General features: G+C 45.3%; 1 protein-coding gene across 1 annotated transcript in view; it reads right to left on the bottom strand.

The window, feature by feature from the left end:
- Positions 1 to 19171, bottom strand: part of CCDC170 (coiled-coil domain containing 170) — a 69474-nt gene that overhangs the window by 9393 nt on the left and 40910 nt on the right. The window contains exons 9-12 of the mRNA XM_065401936.1: positions 18778 to 18978; positions 10603 to 10776; positions 9500 to 9742; positions 6360 to 6596 (exon numbers count right to left, since the gene is read on the bottom strand). Of these exons, the coding sequence (XP_065258008.1) occupies positions 6360 to 6596; positions 9500 to 9742; positions 10603 to 10776; positions 18778 to 18978 (855 nt within the window). The remainder of the gene's footprint in view (positions 1 to 6359; positions 6597 to 9499; positions 9743 to 10602; positions 10777 to 18777; positions 18979 to 19171) is intronic.

The following is a 19171-nucleotide window of genomic DNA, read 5'->3' as shown; positions in this document are numbered from 1 at the left end:
TTCAACCATCCAAATCACAAGCACATAGCAGAATTCAACTTCCAGATCCTCATGCAGGGATGCTGGCCAGTTGCTAACTATGCGGAAGATTTTCAGTGCCTGGTGACACAAAATGAAACAAGGTGCTACCACTTCTGGCTTGGTCTAAAGAATGAAATCAAGGATGAGCTGGTGTGGCTAGAACCCCCAGCTTGTCCGGGCTCATTTATCAACTTGTCCATCGAGATTATCAATCGCTTATCAGAACGCCACCAAGAAAGAAGAATGGCTTCTCAGCCCACACCCAACTTAACAGCTCCAGCTAGTCAACCTCCAGCACCCACCCTACAGCCTGAACTCATGCAGGCTGATGTGGCCCAGACCCACTCCGAAGCGGAGAAGGCCTGACATTAGGCATCAGGTGTCGGTCTCTACTGTGAGGACTCTGGGCACTTAGCCTCGACTTGTCCCACAAAGGCCCGTTCCGCATCTTCATCAGGAAATGCCAAGTCCCACTCCCCACATCTGTCCACCGTACCTAATCAGAGCCCAACTCAGCTTCTGCTCAGTCCACGGCATTCTGTCACATCTGAGGCCAGCTTGAAGGCACTGATCGACTCTGGCATCTCCAGTAGTTTTATGGACTTGGTCTTCATTTGAGTGCAGTGAATCCCAACTCATAAGACCTTAGCTGATCTAAGATAATCCATTGACAGATCACTCCTCTCATCAGGTCCCATCACGCATGATACTGCACCCTTAGAACTCACAAGCCTTCAGGACCATCGCAAAACTCTTCCGTTTGGTCTGGTTCTTTCCCTGTATTTTCTGGTCATCCTTGGTATTACCTGGCTTATTACTCATGATCCACATATCTTCTGGAGAATGGGCACGGTTCATTTCCGCTTATCACATTGCAATGGTCCTCTCTCCCTGAATCTGGTCCCAAACCAGAGGCTATCTGCAGTTCAATCCTGGGGAAGCCCTACCCCTCTGTGTATCCCAGAACAGAAGGGATAAGTCCAATGGACACTCAGTCAACACTCACCTTGACAATTCCAGTGAAGATCCAGGACCTTGCAGATGTCTTCAACAAGAGGAAGGCTGATACCTTCGTTTCACGTCGCTATGACTGTCCCATTGACCTCCTTCTGGACGTATTTACTCCCTCTCAGAGCCCGAGCTGCAAATGCTCCAAGAGGACCTGGAAAAGGGGTTCATCTGCCCATATATGTCCCCAGTATGGGCACCATTTTTTTCTCATGGCCAAAAAGGATGGCTCACTGAGCCTCTGAAAGGACTATTGTGCCTCAAATAAGGTTACCATTCAAACAGATACCCCTTGCCTCTTATAACAAACTCTTCAAAAGACTGTGCTCTAAGAAAATCTTCACCAAGCTGAACCTCTGTGGCGCTTATAACCTGGTCCAATCTGGAAAAGGGATGAGTCAAACACTGCCTTTTGCCCCAAATGAGACACTTTAAATACATAATAATGCCCTTCGGGCTGTACAATGCTCTTGTGACATTCCAACATTTATCAATGACACCCTCAGAGACACGTTGGACCAGTTCATTATTATTTACTTCAACTATGGCCTTATTTTTTCCCCAAGGACCAAGCCTTCTTATGACCGACACATAGGCTGAGTTGTGGAGAGGCTTCACCAGAATCACTCTGTTAAACCGGAGAAATGTAAATTTGATCGCAGCACGATCGAGCTCCTTGACTACATTATATCCCCCGAAGGACTAACTATGGATCCACACAAAGTATCCGCTATCTCTGAGTGGTCAGCTCGAAGAGATACAACGATTCCTTGGTTTTACCAACTTTTATTGAAGTTTCATCAAGGGGTTTTCTCGCTTGGTAGCCCCCATAACAGCATTCTTTCAGAGAGGAGTCTGGTCCGTCTAGTTACCTGAGGCACAGTGAACCTTTGACTAGCTGAAAAAGACATTCACCATGGCTGCCATCCTTGTCCATCCAGATCCCACCCAAGCTCTTCATTGTGGAGGCTGCTGCATAGAAATTCACCATTGGAGATAGGTTATCTCAACAAACAGGTCCCTATAACCTATAATCATTTCCACCTGTGCACCTTTTATTCCTGAAAATTAACCCTGGGGAGAGTGATTAAGGCAGCTTTTGAAGAATGGCAGCACCTCCTAGAAGGGGCCCAGTTCCGGTTCTCACAGACCACACAAAAAATTTAAGAGTAACTCCACAGAGCCAGTAATTTAAATTAGTGTCAGATCTGCTGGTCACTTTTCTTTTCCCAATTTGAGTTTGTTGTAATTTACCACCCAGGTACAAGAAACAGAAAGGTGGATGTCTTATCCACAAGGAGGATTATGTCTACTCATGCATGGAACCTTTTTGGCAGTTCTCAAACCATCTAAATTTGTCAATGGGGACTGTGGACAGAAAACTAATCTCCATCATTCGGTCACTGCTGCCTCACAACCTTTTCACCACACAGCTTCGCCAGATGCCCAGCTCAGCTCAGGTTTCTGACTACAGAATGGGATCCTCTACCACAGGGAACTTATTTATGTCCCAGATGGCCAGCCTAGGCTCGAAGTTCTGAAATTATGTCACAACTCAACACTCACTGGCAATGTTCCCTCTAATTTTTTCCATCCATGTGCAGAATGCTTTTGTTATGTGCACCAATATCGAGGTAATGTGCAGATGTGTGCCATCAGAAGAAACAAAAAACCTAGATATAATTTTTTTTTTAAAGTTATCATAGGGATAATTTCTCCAGCCGGGACAGGTTAGGCATTTTAGAACTCACTACTCAAAAAATTAAATGTAAACATAAGAGAGAAATAAAAATTATGAAATGCATAGACCCCAGTCAAAAAACTAAAATAACACACTTTGTAAGAATAAAATTACAGAGACCGCTGAGGGAAGTGGCCAGCCGAAAGACTACAGTTTGTCCCTGAGCGAGGGGCTGGACTAGGGGCTGGATTTCACCACTGTGGTGAGAAGACGGGCGAAGGACTGCCAGCTCCTCTGGAAAGGGGGAGACAACGGAGTTGGGGCAGAGCCAGAGGGCCGTGCCGTAAAGAGGACACCACAGTCCGGGAGCGACACAGGTCCCCACAGACAGCGGAGACGGTGGAGAAGCAGTGACAGAGAGTGAGACACCACAAGAGGAGAGCACCCTGCTAATGGACAGAGCTAATTCCTGGAGCAACCAGCAGGAGGTGCCATGGTGGTGAGCACAACCCGTTACACATGGTGGAGAATGCGGGCACCCGGTTCCCCCCCTGCTGCAAGGGGGAGAGTGAGGACGGTGGGACTATTGCTTCCTGCAGAGATTAAATACAGTAAGGGTGGAGAAATGGGGGTGGACCATTATTGGAGGGCCTGTGTGGCCCGGCTCGCCAAGCAGCAATGGGACTGTTCCAGCTGCTGTGTGGGAGGGCACATGGACCTCACTGGGGACCAGGAACCTGGGGCTGGAGGCTGTTATGCCTGTGGGTGAAAGGGACACTACAAATGGGAATGCCCCTACCAGGATGGAGCACAGAGGCCCCACCCAGAAAAAGAGGGAACTGGGAGAGCGCTGCTTGTGCACTCAACAGGGTGGCCCTGAACTTGTTGGGCCTGTGGGGAGCCTGGGCACATGAAGAGGGAGTGCCCCTACGGGACTCGCAGGGCCTAGGCTAACCCCGAGGGAAGGGCTAAGCCCGAAACAAACTGTGGGAGGGCTGTGGCCAAAGGAAGGCACAGGAGGTACTTCCTTTGCCACAACAAGGGCCATTTAAGATGGCACTGCCCCCAGAGAAGGAAGGGGAGGCCAGAGGATCGGTCTCAGTCTGAGACTGCCCCGAAGGAGGGGGCGGTGAGGACCAAGGCCCTAGAAGGGAGACTGTCTGGGGCAGAGGGGCCCCAGATAAATAAGGGAATCCACGCGGGGCAAGACAGGCCACAGTGGAGACCCAAACAGAGGGGGGAACCCACACGGGAGCCAGACAGGATACAGTGGGAACCCAGACCCTGGAAGAGGGAAACAGGTTGCTCCTCTCAGTGGAGAGCCTGCGGCAGGAGTGAGACATCCTGTGGGCCCAGCAGCAGGAGAAGCTGGGGAGGTAGACTCCCCCGGAATGGGGGAGACAATGGAGTTGGGGCACAGCCAGAGGGCCGTGCCCTGAAGAGGATACCGTGGTCCAGGAGCGACGCGGGTCCCCACAGACAGCGGAGACTGTGGAGAAGCAGCGATGGAGAGTGAGACACCACAACAGGAGGGTGCCCTGCTGATGGACAGAGCTAATTCCTGGAGCAACCAGTTACACCAGCCACGAACCCTTGCTGGAAGTCACTCTGTCCAGCTACAGCCCACCCACCTCAGCGCTGGTCCATCATGGCCCTGGACTTCACTGTAGACTTACACTGCTCCCACAGTTGTACAGTAGTGTTAGTTGCAGTTGACCTCTTCACTATGGTGGCACACTTTGCCCATTCTCACACAGTCTCTATCACCCAGAAACTGCCTGCCTCTTTCTAGAGCACGTCTTCTGGCTCCACAGACTACAGACTGACACCGTGTCAGATCAAGGCCCACAATTTGTCTACTGCTTCTGGCACAAGGTTTTAAATTCCCGATAGAGCTCCTTACCTCATCAGCATACCACCCACAGATCACACCAATGGACAGACCAAAACAGATCTTAGAGCAGTACATCTAGTGCTTCCTGAATTATGACCAGCATAATAGGGTCTCCCTGCTGCCTTATGCAGAGTTGGCCTACAACAGTTCGATCCAGGCCTCCCCCTGACAGAGCCCATTCTATGCCAATTGCAGCTTCCATCCCTGCTTTCATGCAGCATTGACCACAGACTCCCTGGTCACCCAACTGCATCACCTGCAACAAGAACTTTTTGAACATCTGGAAGCCACCAAAGTAACCTACAAGCATTATGACAATAACAGCTGTCAGGATGCACCAAACTTTAGTATCAGGGACTGGGTCTTTATATCATCTCAGAATCTGAAATCAACCCAACCATCAGCTAAGTTGGCTCACGAATACTTAGGCCCATTCGACATTCTTGAGCAGATCAACCTGGTGACACTCAAGCTTCAATGACCACAGTCAATGAAGACCTATCCAGTGTTCCAAGTCTCTCTCTTAAAACCTTACATAACCTAAGTAACCCCTTCTTTGGTCAATCCAACCCACCGCTGCTGCCCATAACAGTCCCTGGACAAGAAGTGTACCTTGTCTGACAGATTCTTGACTCCGAGCAAGTTTAATTGCTTGGTGGACTAGGACGACTATGGTCCTGATGACCAATCACGGGAACCGGCAGAGAACATTCATGAATCAAGATTAGTATGTGATTTTCATTGGGTCCATCTGAAAGAAGTCCAGGTGACGGGCCCCAGAAGGTGCTCCTGACAGGGGGTTACTGTCAGGAACTATGGCACTGAGTTCCCTCGACAGAGCCTAGTGCTAGCCAGTTCAGCATTCAGGAAGGTTAAAGGTTAATGAGCCCAGCTGGGCTGCAGCAGAATTGCCTGATTGGCTGGCCCACCTAATTGGCTAAAAGGAGACAAAAAGATCTGCATTTAAGCTCAGCAGAAGCAGCAGTTTGCTGGCTGCTCAATGCTTACACCCACAACTGCCATCTCTCCTTTGCCTGCCTTGTTCCCAGCCTTGCTCCTGCCTTGTATCCAGTCTTGGCTCTGGCCTTGCTCCGGTTCTGCTCCAATCTGCTCTTGCCCGGTTCTGATCCTGCCTCAGTCTTCCCCCAGCCCTACTCCCCTGCCTGGTTTTTTACTCTGGCTCTGACCCGACTCCAATTAGGCTCTGGCTCTAGTCCTTGGATTGATTCTTGACTTCAGCTTTGGCCCAGGACTCTGGCTACCAACTCCTATCCCTGGAATTAACCACCAAGCATTGCTCAGGCTCTACCACTAGGTCAGACCACCCACATCCCAGTCCTGACACCTGGTTTGTTGGAGGGGGAAAAAAAGTTACCTTTGATATATTTTCAAAATATTTTTGAATTTTCCATGAATCTGTCGCCTATACATGGCAAAGTAATTAGGTTTTACTGGCTGATAAATATGAAAAATTGAACCAATAATAAAGAAGTTGGAGTTCTAAAGTATTTTTTAATCTAACTTCTCCAAAACGTGGCATAAACTGAATACTTAGTGGCATACAGTGACACAAAAAGTCTTATTTGGCACTCTTTTGGGATGAGTTGCATAACTCTGATGACTTTGCCACTCATGAATAATGCAGCCATCCCAAACTCATGTCAATAAAACCTTAATACTAACATACACACACACGATACCAAGTTCTCACTTTCCAAATGGCATCTACCAATTATCTATCATATTTATACCTACCTGCCTTTCTCTTTTTGATACCTCTGCCAGGGTTGTTTTAAGTGCCTTCAGTTCACTGGTAACTGCTTCTAGCATACTCCTGGCCCTTTCTTTATCCTCCTTAGCTTCATGCTCCGTAAACTGTAGTTCTGATTTGACACAGATCAGCTGCTTCTCAGCCTTCTCCTTCATCTTTTCCAGCTTGCCTTGAGACTTGTTTAGTTCCTCAATGGTTCTAGTCTGTTCTAGAGTTTTGACCTACAAGATCAATGATAAGAGGACTCTTAAGTTCTTCACATTGCCATTTATGAGAACCCTAGAGCGAAGATGGCTATTCTAGAATATATTTTTTTCTGCTGATATGAAGATAGCTTTTTGCTACTGTAAAGCAACAAACATTTTCACAAGAAATTCAGAACTAGTGAAAAGCTAAAACTGTGTTTCATTTAAGTTCAAAAAATGTTCTCCCAGGTTTGATAGAATAGATTTTCTGAGGACAATTAAAGCAACACACATTGGAATGTGTTCAACTGTAGCCATGTTGGGTATTCCACATCCCATAACACTAACTCCAAGTCTTCTGGATTGTATTTACAGCTGCTATGTAGTACATACTTAGAGGTCAATGACAGATTCCAAAATATCAAAGATCTCTTGACTTTATTATACTGCTTTCTTTGTCACAAACAGATTTCAGTAGTTCACCATTAACATATGTTATTATACTTCATAGTTAGTGTTCCATGTTTTCAGTTTTTACTGATTTTCACCAATAAATTATCAGGTTTTTTAATTATAGGAGTTCAATTTTTACTGATTTACACATGTTTATCAATTCTCTCTCTCTCTCTCTATATATATATAAACTTATTTTTGTTAAACACTAACGCTTTAAGCGATTGTTGTGTCCTGCAGCTCTGAGACTGAAGCAGTTCTGCAGCGTAAAACACAGAACACACTCAAGGTTGAGGTTGGAAAAATCAAACGACATTAGAATTATGCTATGATTGGCTCACAAGGAGATGCTGCCCACCTATTTCTTTGTGTGCGCTTAGCGCAGCACTGATATTTAAACAACCAGTCCTCCACAGATAAAGATAAGGTAAACCTGGGGTGAAAATGCAAATCTATGCCTGAACAACAAGAAAATCAGTGCTTAGAAATTTTCAAGAAAAGACGGGAGTGAAGAGGATGCATTGCGCTGCAAGTACTGCAGCACTGAGGTCAGTGCTCATGCTGACAGAATAAAGGAGTAAGTTGAAAACAAATGACACAAGAAGCTTAAAGAAGAAAGCGAGCTTTTAGATAAACAGTCAATATCAGGAGCTTTCTTTCATTAAAGCCCTAGTGAGAGGATGCAGCATGATTGTGCCAATGAATTTGTGCGTACTTTGTTTCACCGGACAACTGCTGTTAATTGCTAAGGGGCCTATCGTTGACTTTGTGCAACAATACTGTCCAGCAGCAAAACCCCTTCCTAATGCAGACAATCTCACTTGTAAGTATCTGAAAGAAAATAACTGCTTTAGAATCTAAACAGATGGAATGAATTGATGGAAATGTGGTGTCTAGGCTGATTTTTGATGAGTCTCCTCATGCCTTGGATGGTCTGATTTTTGGCCTTTTGTTTTTGTTTTTTGATTTCAAAGCGAATAAACCCACATTCTTTTGTGCTGATGTGACATTCATCCCCTCTGCTGACACCCATTTTGTTGAGGCAGCAATAACTGACATGTTTGAGATGTACCAACTAACTTGGGATAATGTGGCCACAACTAACACAGATTCTGATTCCTACATGGCTAAGTTTGCACGGGAGATTAAACTCAACCAGTAACTGGAGATGCTACCTATTACCTGTCCTGCTAACCTGATTAACAGTGCACTGTCAGCAGCTATTGCTACAGAAGAAATGAAAGAGGTGATATCTTGCATCATTGGATTCGGGGTCATTTTCAAGCATGCAAACAAGTTGAAGGCTTTGTTTTACACAGTGTGAGACGAAATGCAGAGCCAACTGCCGATTACCTACCCGTTATGCCACATCAGTGGATGAGCTTGTACTTCACTGCCTGTTATGTAAATAACATGTGGACTGTTGATGTGTCTCCTAGATCATACTGAGTTTGTTGGTTCTAAAGCAGAAACTCTGAAGAGACTGGCAAATAACCAAAATTACAGCCAGATTCTGCCCACCAAGGTAATGTTCATTGTTGAAAACTTGGAATCATTGTGTGACACACACAAAACACTGGAGTTTTCTCTGACTACTGTCAACATGATTGCCAATACAGACAATTACCAGATCCTGACAACCAAAATCTCAGCTGAATTAAGCATAAAAGTAGCAGGAGAAACATACAGCGAGAAAACCCAGCTGCTTCTGGAAATCCTTCCGACCCCGCAACATGAGAAAACCAAACAAGCATTCCAAACCTTCAACACAATGCTCAGCGAAAAATGGGAGACGACTGTGGCCCATAATCTGAACCCCAAAGTGTTTGGTGCTGAAGATTCTTTTTGAAATGTCATCCAGGTGTTGTACCCCTTCCTCTCAAGGTGAATTTTGCAGCAGACTATGACCGTTATGCTAGAATGTTTCAATGATTTGCCACTAAAGATGAAATTTCAAATCTGAAAAGGGAATTTACTGCTTACATGAATATGCCTAACCCTAACAATGTGAAACTGGATGTGCTGGCTTTTTGGAACAGTCATCAAGACACACTTCCCAACTTCAGCAAAGTGGCACACCAAGCCCTGGGATCTATTAATACAGAGTGCTTATTTTCAAAATTGGACTACCTCCAAGACAGAATTATGTGAGTGTATGCAAACCAGGATTTCTTAAAAAATTATTAGCTCAGAGAGACAAAAAATACCTTTGTACATAAAAAAAAAGTTTTAATTTTATTGTAGTAAAATGTGTATATTATGAACTTTTTTTGGTTTTCTTTTTTCCCTGTTTTTTAATTATTTTTAACCCCATTTCATCCTGGTTTCAATGTTTGGGAAAACACCAACAAAGTCCTGGAATTATTTTTTACAAAAAAAGCTGAAAACGTGGAACACTATTCATAATATAAAATGAGCTCCAATTGTATTCAGTCTTTTCCCTCCATTGGTAAACAGAAACGGTAAAATGTAACCATGTTACTCACTTTCAGTTCATTGGTGTCAGACAGTTTGGCTTTGAGATCAGTGTTCGAGTCTCTTGCCAAGCCCAGCTCCTTCTGTAACCTCTCCACCTTCTTCTGTAACTTTCTGATGGTGAGGTTGGCCTCATCTCTCTCCACAGCCAGGGCTGTTCGCACTTGCTTTTCCTCTTCCAGCTGGGATATTTTCTGCCGCAGAAGGTTCATATGCAGCTCTTTGCTCTCAAGCTTTTCTTTCTGAGCTTTCAACTAGTTTTAAGAGAACAAGGGGATTTCAAAAAACAAAAAACAAACATACATCCAACTTTAGCAGCAATCACATGAATGGATTGTCATTGTAAGTTTGGTCCTTCTGAAGCACATTTCTGTAAGTCTGACCTTCTCGTTGTTTCCTGCAGAGCTCCGTACAACTCTGCCCTGGCCTACATTGGTACTTCAGCTCTATCTAATCACCCTACACCTCACCTCTTACTGGGCCACCTCCACTGCTCCTTCTATTTTGCTGCTTACATGTAGAACACCGACCCTATCCTATAGGATTACATACTTAACCATCATGCATAACACCTGAGCTTGCTTTTATAGTTACCAAACATGTGTTATCCTGCAGGTTAGCCTAACAGTGGGTGAAGAGCTCAACCACAGTAGGATGGCTGATAGTATTTGAGCCAAACCACACACATGTAACAGATTTCAATCAATGACATCATAGCTGTGTCTGAAAGTTTAAAATACCAAAAAGATCAAGTATTTACTAAAGTACTAGTTCAGTTTTATTAACTTCAGTGAATGTGATTTGCAGACTGTGCCAACGAAAGGATACTTCTACATTTAAATATTTTTGGTATGCTATAACAGTAGTGTTGTTGTTAGGAAGTGTTCAATTGACCTACTTTTTTATTGTTGTTTTACTATGCAGTTTGGTTGCTCTGGGTTGCAAACATGTTTATCATCTCCTCTTCGGATGACAGACTGTATCTTTGTATGTTTGTACACAGTGCGGCTTCAATTTTAATTGGGGCCTCTGGCAACTACTTTAATGAAATATAGTAATAATAATGCTCTTCTTTTTAACAGACAGGAGATGAACTCAGCCCTCCTTTACCTACCTTCCTTTGTAGGTTGTGTGCCATAGTCTTGTTTTCAATCACTGCATCACTTTCCAGTTTGACCAACTGCTCTGCACGGGCCAGAATCGCATCCAGACTCATATCGAGCCCAATCTCAGCTGCAACGCTGTCCAGCTTCATTTTATCCGAAAATTGTTCCAGAAATTTAAGATACTGAAACAAGAAATGGGTAAGTGGGAAGAGAAGAGGAGTCATTTAGAGCCCTTAAATAATCCAAGCCATTTTCCTCTGTGCTGGCAGACATCTAAGTACAGCCAACAGTCACCATTTCAAAAACAGGAAGCTCACACTTAGTATCCTCTTACAGTTAATACAACTCAGATATTTCTCAAACTGATCTCTCTTCATAGGTATTTGCTAGAAAAGAGTTGAACCTATAGTATTTAGTAGTTTAATGATATCAGGGATCCTATAAATCTGTTTGCCACAGAAAAACATGGAATTTGTGTTTTTACAGAGAATTTTTAGTTTTTACATTTTGTAAAAAAATAAAAATATATACAGTGGAACCCTGATTATCCAGTCTAATTGGGACCAGGGCCAGATTGGATAATCAGGAGAATGGGTGGGGCTTGGACTCTCAGCCCCAGGCAGCAGGGCTCGGGCTGTCAGCTTAAAAATTGTAAATATAATCAATAAAATATTGTGTTCAATCGATACCTATCTATATTGTGGCTAGGGACACTAAAGTTCAGCATTTCATTTAAATCGTGGAAAAACACAGATTTTTATGTTTCTTTTTAATTGGAGAATTTGGGGGGGGTTATCATGGCAAACTCGGATCCCTGGTGATAACCTACCATGATACATGCCAAGCGCAACTGATCTAATAGGTAGACTACAAATCAAATTTGTATTATACTGTCACACATGACATTGCTGTGTAATATTTTGTTTAATTGTTCTGGAATGAGAAATGACATTTTAAATCCAACTAGATTTTGCCCCTAGCTTATACTTTATCTAGGATGAGGTTTGAAACAACATGAATATTTCCTGAGATAACCGTACAAGAATAAAACCAGAGACAGCAGATGTGAGGTCAGGTGTTGGGAGAGGGTACACAGGGGATGTGATGGTGGACTGAGGAACAGCACAAACAGTAGGCGGAAGAGATCTACTGATTCAACTATTGGATCTTTCTTAATCTTCTATCCCCTTCTCTATGTGACTTCTTCCAGGATCGCCTGCAGTTCAGGTGTAAAGAGTCAGAGCTGGATGTCATCCCCAGGTTCAGAGAACTCACTGCATTGAATATTCGCCTCCTAATCAAACTACACTGGCTGCGACCAATCCGGTATGGACATGGTTGACTTGCTCATCACATGGTGTGTCTTGGGGAAATTTCTAACCTGGCGGAGTCCAGCCCTCTCCAGGCAGCTCCCTTTCAGTCACCTCTTATGACATGCAGGAGAAGCAGTGGTCCTATTCGGTCCCTGAACCCACAGGGGACAGAATAGGAACAATATAGCTGGCACCTCCTAGGAATCTCTGAAGTCAGATGGAAGAACTTTGAAGAGGCACGAATGGAAGAAGGCCATGTACTCTATTACAGTGGAGAGGACAAACATGTTAACGGCATAGGATTTCTTGTGCATAAGGATATCAAGAATTCAGTATTAGGATACCACCCAATATCCAGCAGGCTTATTTCCATCCGTCTAAAGGCAGTACTGTTCAATATCACAATGGTACAAGTCTACGCCCCTACAACAGACTATGACGATGAGCAAATTGAAGATTTTTATAATCAGCTCCAAGACATCATCAATAAGGTACACAAGAAAGATTGTACAGGGAGATTGGAATGCTAAAGTGGGTACTGACATACAGGCAGATTGGCAAGATTATTGTGGCCCTTTCTGTAATGTGGTAACCAATGAGAGAGGACTGAGACTTTTGGAGATTGCCAGCTATAACAATCTGGTTCTTGCAAACACATTCGGAGTACATAAAGCATCCAGAAGATCAACATGGCATGCACCTGATGGTTTACAACACAGTCAGATCGACTACATCATGGTGCAAAACAGATTTCGTTCTGGGATCAACAGAGCTAAAACAAGGAGCTTCCCAGGTGCTGATGTTGAAAGTGATCACAACCTTGTGATGCTAAACTTTTGGGTGCGGCTAAGGAAAATCGTTAGGCCAAAGTTCACCAGAATCAAGTTTGACTTAGAAAGACTTAGAGAACGAAGCATTGCAGAGTCATTCCAAGCAACCATCGGTGGAAAATTTGCTCTGTTGCTTGTTCTAGAGGAAAACGTAGAAACAATGACCAATAATTTCAATGCTGTAATGAATGAGGCAGCAATGGACATTCTTGGGAAATCCTGTCAGAAGATAAAACCTTGGGTCACAAACGAAATACTACAAACGTGTGACATTAGAAGAGAACTCAAGAGAGACAAGAACAGCACTGGGGGAGCTGATAAATTCAGAGCAACTGGCAGAAAGATCAAGAAAGGAATGGAAGTGGCCAAGGAGATATGGATCAAAAAACAATGCTCTAAAATTGAAGAGTGTATCAATAATAAAAATAGCAAACGAGCCTTCCAGATTGTAAAAGATTTGACGAAGGAAAGATGGACCAAAGCTAACACACTTCAAGACAAAGAAGGGAACAATCTTACAGAAGAAAAGGACATCATCAATAGGTGGAAAAATTACAGCTTTGATCTATACAATCACCAGACAAATGGAGATGTCCTAGACAGCCCAGATTCAACAGAGGAGGATGACTTTCCAATACCGCGTGAAGAAGTGGAGACAGAAATCACTCAAGAGCGGAAAGACTACAGGTATTGACAACATTCCAGCCGAACTGATGAAATTTGGAGGAAAAATCGTAATAGATGTACTCACCAAGATCTGCAACAAGATCTGGCAAACCGGTGAGTGGCCCTCCACGTGGACACAGTCATTAATCATCACTCTGCCAAAGAAAGGCAACCTGCAATTGTGTTAAAGTTACCGGACTATAAGCTTAATTAGCTATCCCAGCAAAGTATGTTGAAAATCATATTGAACAGATTGAAGCCACAAATGGAGAATATCATCGCTGAAGAACAGGCTGGCTTTTGTGCTGGAAGAAGTACCACAGAATAGATTTTTAATCTTCGTGTTCTACGTGAGAAGTACTTACAACACCAGCAGGACATCTACCATGTCTTTGTTGACTTCAAGAAGGCGTTTGACACAGTACGGCACGAAGTTCTCTGGGCAACCATGAAGAAGTACAGTGTTGGTCATAAGCTTATTCTTACCATTAAACAACTGGATGCCAAGGCCAGCAGTGCAGTTCTCGTCAATGGCACAATAGGAGAGTGGTTTCGCACCACTGTTGGAGTCCGGCAAGGCTGCCTTCTTTCACCCACACTGTTCAACATCTACTTGGAGCGCATAATGACTGTAGCCCTGGAAGATCACATATGCACAGTCAGCACTGGGGGGCAAACAATCTCAAATCTTCAGTTCGCTGATTACATTGATGGCCTGGGAGGCAGTGAAGATGAACTTGCCAACCGTCTGAAATGATTGGATGAAACCGCCGCAAAATACAGTATGAAAATCAGTGCAGAGAAAACCAAGGTGATGACAAACAAACATGACGGGATCAACTCATATATTAATGTCAGGGGACAAGAGCTAGAGACAGTGCAACAGTTCAAGTATTTGGGGGCAATCATCACTGATGAAGGATCAAAGGCAGAAATTCTGGCAAGAACTGCACACACAACAGAAAGAGTGGCAAAGTTAAAGCCAATTTGGAGGAATAAGAACATCTCCCTGGAATCCAAACTGAAACTGCTGCACGCATTGGCCATCTCAATTTTTCTGTATCCATGCGAGACATGGACCCATACGGCAGAACTTGAATGGAAAATACGGGCAGTAGAGATGAGATACTTCTGTAAAATCCTGGGCATCTCCTACTTCGACCACGTCACTAATGAAGAGGTCCGCAACATCATCACCCAATGTGCTGGGTCATATGAAGACCTACTGATGACCGTGAAGAAGCGCAAGCTGAAGTGGTACGGCCATGTAACAAAATCATCTGGCCTATCCAAGATCATCCTCCAAGGGACACTATAGGGGAAGAGAAGAAGAGGTAGACAGAAGAAGAGATGGATTGACAACATAACAGAGTGGACAGGAATGGACTTCGCGGAGGCTCAAGCACTGATACACAATCGTCAGGGGTGGAGACAATTGGTTGATTGCTTATCAATGATGGTGCCCCAATGACCAATGTGGTTATGGGAGTGATGATGATGATGAATCAGACTATGAGGAGGCAAGAGGCACAAGAAATCAGTAATTTTGCTCATGTAAGGAGATTAACTTCTAGATCTGCCACTTGGCTGAGGGCCCTGACAGCCTCTCTCACAGAATCATAGAATATCAGGGTTGGAAGAGACCTCAGGAGGTCATCTAGTCCAACCCCCTGCTCAAAGCAGGACCAATCCCCAACTAAATCATCCCAGCCAGGGCTTTGTCAAGCCTGACCTTAAAAACCTCTAAGGAAGGAGGCTTGTCTTCACGTACAGCACTACAGCACGCTGTTGCACTTTAGTGAAGATGCTACTACACCAATGGGAGAGCTATGTCGGCAGAAGAAGCTCTCCCATCAGCATCGCGCTGTCTACACAGGGGGTTAGGTCGGTATAACTACATCACTCAGGGATGTGGATTTTTCACACCCCTGAGTGACAGAGTTATATTGATATAGGTCTGTAGTGTAGACCTGGCCCTAGTCACTAGGGCCCTGAAAAAAAAAAAAAGGCTCAGTGCAAATGACTTAAAAAGAGGATTTTGTTGAACATGTCTGGTGTTAGTAACTTCTCTGTAAGAACTCGGATTGAAAAGAAAAGCATGGTTAGGAGGTGTTAATGGCTGCAACCAAGCTGGTCTTTGATGTATAGACAATCACAAATTGGTTAATGCTGATAGGTGTGCGCAAAGCACCCTTCTTTCAGGCTAAGTGGAAGGAGCAATTAAACTCTTTGATGTAGTGAGATAGCTGGAGAAAACAGAAGCCACCACCTAAGGCAACATGCTGCATGTTGAGGCCTGATCAGAAGCTAAGCCGTATGGTTTGAGGGATTTCCTTGGGACAGGTTGCAAATGCAGTGGCTAGGGGATTGTTTGGCAAGGGTTGTGTGTGTTTGTGCATGTCTGCTTGTTTAAAAAAAGCCAGTGGACAGTGAGAGAAACAGTGGTGACCCTGAGGGAGCACAGAGAGAGAGTTCCTTGGGCACAGAACTGCCCGGAGGGGTAGTTTAGTGAGCAAGAAAACTGCCTGTTTGTTTCTACTGTGTTCAGGGAAACAGGACATTGTTTACATGTTTGGAAACAAACTAGATTGCACCAGAAAATATACCTGACTCATTCATTTCTCCTCCTAATGGAAACAACCCTGCAATGCCCCTACTATTGGCTAATCACTCTGGCCAAATGGGGCAATGGTATGCAAACATCTTTGTATAGATATTGGATCCAATCCTAAGCACTGCTAAGAGCTCTTAGCTCCTTGCAGCATTGGGTCCAGTATGTTATCCTGCATGGACTGTCTCTCCAAATTACTGGTCCCTGCTCTTATTGCTGAATACATTTTGTTGGACCCCTAAAACGTTTATGCAAAGTTAGGCTAATGAATACTTAAGAAATGGAAATCTGAAACCTCAGTCGCTTATTCTGACTGCTTAAATTATTTATCCAACACATTGGAAAAATTAACATTGGCCAGGAAATATAACTTGAAATACTACTATTTGATTTGGCGCCATAGGAAAGAAATATATGATGTCTCTTCACAGCTTGCATTAGTTATTAACAAACAACCCAGCAAAAATTAGCTTGCCATAGAGGTACAAGTGGGGGAAGCCTTGCAGGGTGTAGCAGAAGAAGGGTAGCAACATTTTTAAGGGATGATTTTTCAAACAAACAACTGGAAGGTTTTCTATGCATTCTGGTGAATTTTAGTTGTTTTTTTCTATTATTTTCCCTTACCCTTTTCAGAAGGCAATGACATAAAACTCTTTGCAGACAAAGAGCACAAGCCCCTCTGCTGCTACTCATATTTTTGCAAAACAGCAACAGAGCTAAATTAAAAAGATCTTGTTCAGTTTCATGGCTGCCTTTAGAACCCAGGAGGGTGAAACTGTCAAGAATCTTTTCCGATTAATGCTGCTGCTGGTTGGAAAAGCTACGAATGTCAGCAGAGGCAGGAACTGGAGCTATTCATTGAGGAGCAGAACCTAAAATATAGAGACTGCTGACGGGTGGCACAGTAATGAAGAAAGACCTCTTCCTCACACCACCTCCTTGCAGCAGACATCTGGAGACAAGTAAAAAAAATGAAAAGCCTCTTCCCTTATGGGGGAAGTGGGAGGATTAAACAGAAAGCTCCATCTCCCTTCCTGTAGCTAGAGGTGGAGGTTAACATTTACCAAAATTTACTGTATTAGCAAGACACTGATAGAAAAGGTGGAGGAGCAGTGTCCAGAGACAGCAGTCTGGTAGACAACTCAAAACAGTCACTGGCTTCTCACCAAAGCATTGATCCTGGACTGATAATCCGGACACCTACCTTTGTCTTCTTCTCTACCTCTCTGGCTAGTTAGTTTAGTCCTTTAGGTATCAGTTAATATTTCAAGCCCTTATTTAAAAGTTTTATATGCCCCAAAGCACCAGCATGTGAACTCACAGTTTGAGTACTCACTAAAACTCAACCTCTCTCTCTCTGAGGCCCCTCTTGACAGGCTATAAAAACTCCAGGCCCCAGCAGGGGTGCAGGGGCATCAGGGCAGGGGCCTTGGGCATAGGCGTAGTTTGACTTCTATTTGGGGGGGCAGGGGCCAGCGGGGCTCAAGCCACCTCCGCATGGCGGGGTCCGAGGAGGGAGTGCCACCTCCATCCCCTGACTCACCTTAGCAGGCCACTCAGGGTGCAGGGAGAGGGGTACTAGGGGCTGTGTGCGGGCAGGGGGTAGCTCAGGGTGCAGAGGGAGGTAACTAGGGGCTGTGTGCGGGCAGGGGGTAGCTCAGGGTGCAGGGGTGGGGTGGCTAGGGGCTGTGTGTAGGCAGTGGGGTAGCTCAGGATGCAGGGAGAGAGGTACTAGGGGCTGTGTGCAGGCAGTGGGGTAGCTCAGGGTGCAGGGAGAGAGGTACTAGGGGCTGTGTGCAGGCAGTGGGGTAGCTCAGGATGCAGGGAGGGGGTGGCTGGGGGCTGTGTTCAGGCAGTGGGGTAGCTCAGGATGCAGGGAGAGAGGTACTAGGGGCTGTGTGCAGGCAGGGGGTAGCTCAGGATACAGGGAGGGGGTGGCTGGGGGCTGTGTTCAGGCAGTGGGGTAGCTCAGGGGGTAGGGAGAGAGGTACTAGGGGCTGTGTGCAGGCAGTGGGGTAGCTCAGGGTGTAGGGACAGAGGTACTAGGGGCTGTGTGCAGGCAGTGGGGTAGCTCAGGGTGTAAGGAGAGGAGTATTAGGGGCTGTGTGCTGGGAGGGCTCCTCTGCAGTCCCTGTTCCCGGAGGGGTCTGCCAGCCACAGAGCCGGGTCTCCTAACCATCTGCCTCTGTGGGAGCAAAGGGGGCTGGGAGCTGAGGAGCAACGTCAATCTGGGGCACCAGCAGGAGACAAAGCAATGCTGCCGCTGCCTGCTCCATGACACCAGCCAGAGCAGCAGCTAGCCCGCACTGCCCAGCTCCGACCTGGCCAGGGGGCCGGAAGAGGAGATGGGGAGGGGTGTGGAGCTGCCTGCCCGGGACTGTCGTGACCTTTCGGTGCAATTGGGAGTGAGGGGCAATGCCCTCCAAGTCCCCAACTCTGCCTATGGGCTCAGGACTTCTGCCCCACAGGAAGCACCAGAGCTCGGGGTTCCAGGATTCAGCCCTGCACCTCCCGGCTTCAGCCCCCCGGATGGCACCAAGGATCGGGGCTTCAGTCCCACGCCTCCCAGCTTCAGCCCTGTGGGGGGTGTTGGTTCAGGGCTTCAGTCACGGGGCCCCGCAGCCCCCTTGAAAGGGCTTGCAGACCCCCAGGGGGCCACGGACCCGATTGAGAACTGCTACACTAAAATACAATAAATACACTCAGCTATCTCTCTGGCTTGCAAAAAACATTCCCACAAATGGAAATAACGTATGTTGTTACTTTTTGTTTCTCAAGCTTCAAATCATCTCGCATCACATCTCCAGACACCAACTCCCCATCCAGACGCATCAATTGATCCTGGAGTGTCTCAAATTGTTTTTCTGCTTTCCTGGCCTTTTGCAGAGCCTCCTGGTGCAATCTGGTCTGATTCTCCAGCTGCTCAGTCAGTTTAGCTATTTGGGCTTCAAGCTGGGACACCATCTGGGAAGCAGGAAAACCAACAAGACAGAGACTGAGTTAACTTGACATGTACATGTTAGAGGCACAAGAAAGACGCATCCCCAAGCTAACAAACAGTGGAAGATTTCCTACTTCTAAATAAATAATTTTTTAAAAAGGAAGGAAACAAAATGTGGGATAACTATCAGAAAAAATATTGTATGCAGTATTTTTG

Source organism: Emys orbicularis, chromosome 3 (genome assembly GCF_028017835.1).
Source record: "Emys orbicularis isolate rEmyOrb1 chromosome 3, rEmyOrb1.hap1, whole genome shotgun sequence".
In the NCBI taxonomy this organism is placed as follows: Eukaryota; Metazoa; Chordata; order Testudines; family Emydidae; genus Emys; species Emys orbicularis.
The sequence above is the reverse complement of the archived record's forward strand: the minus strand, read 5'-3'. Positions and strand labels throughout refer to the sequence as shown.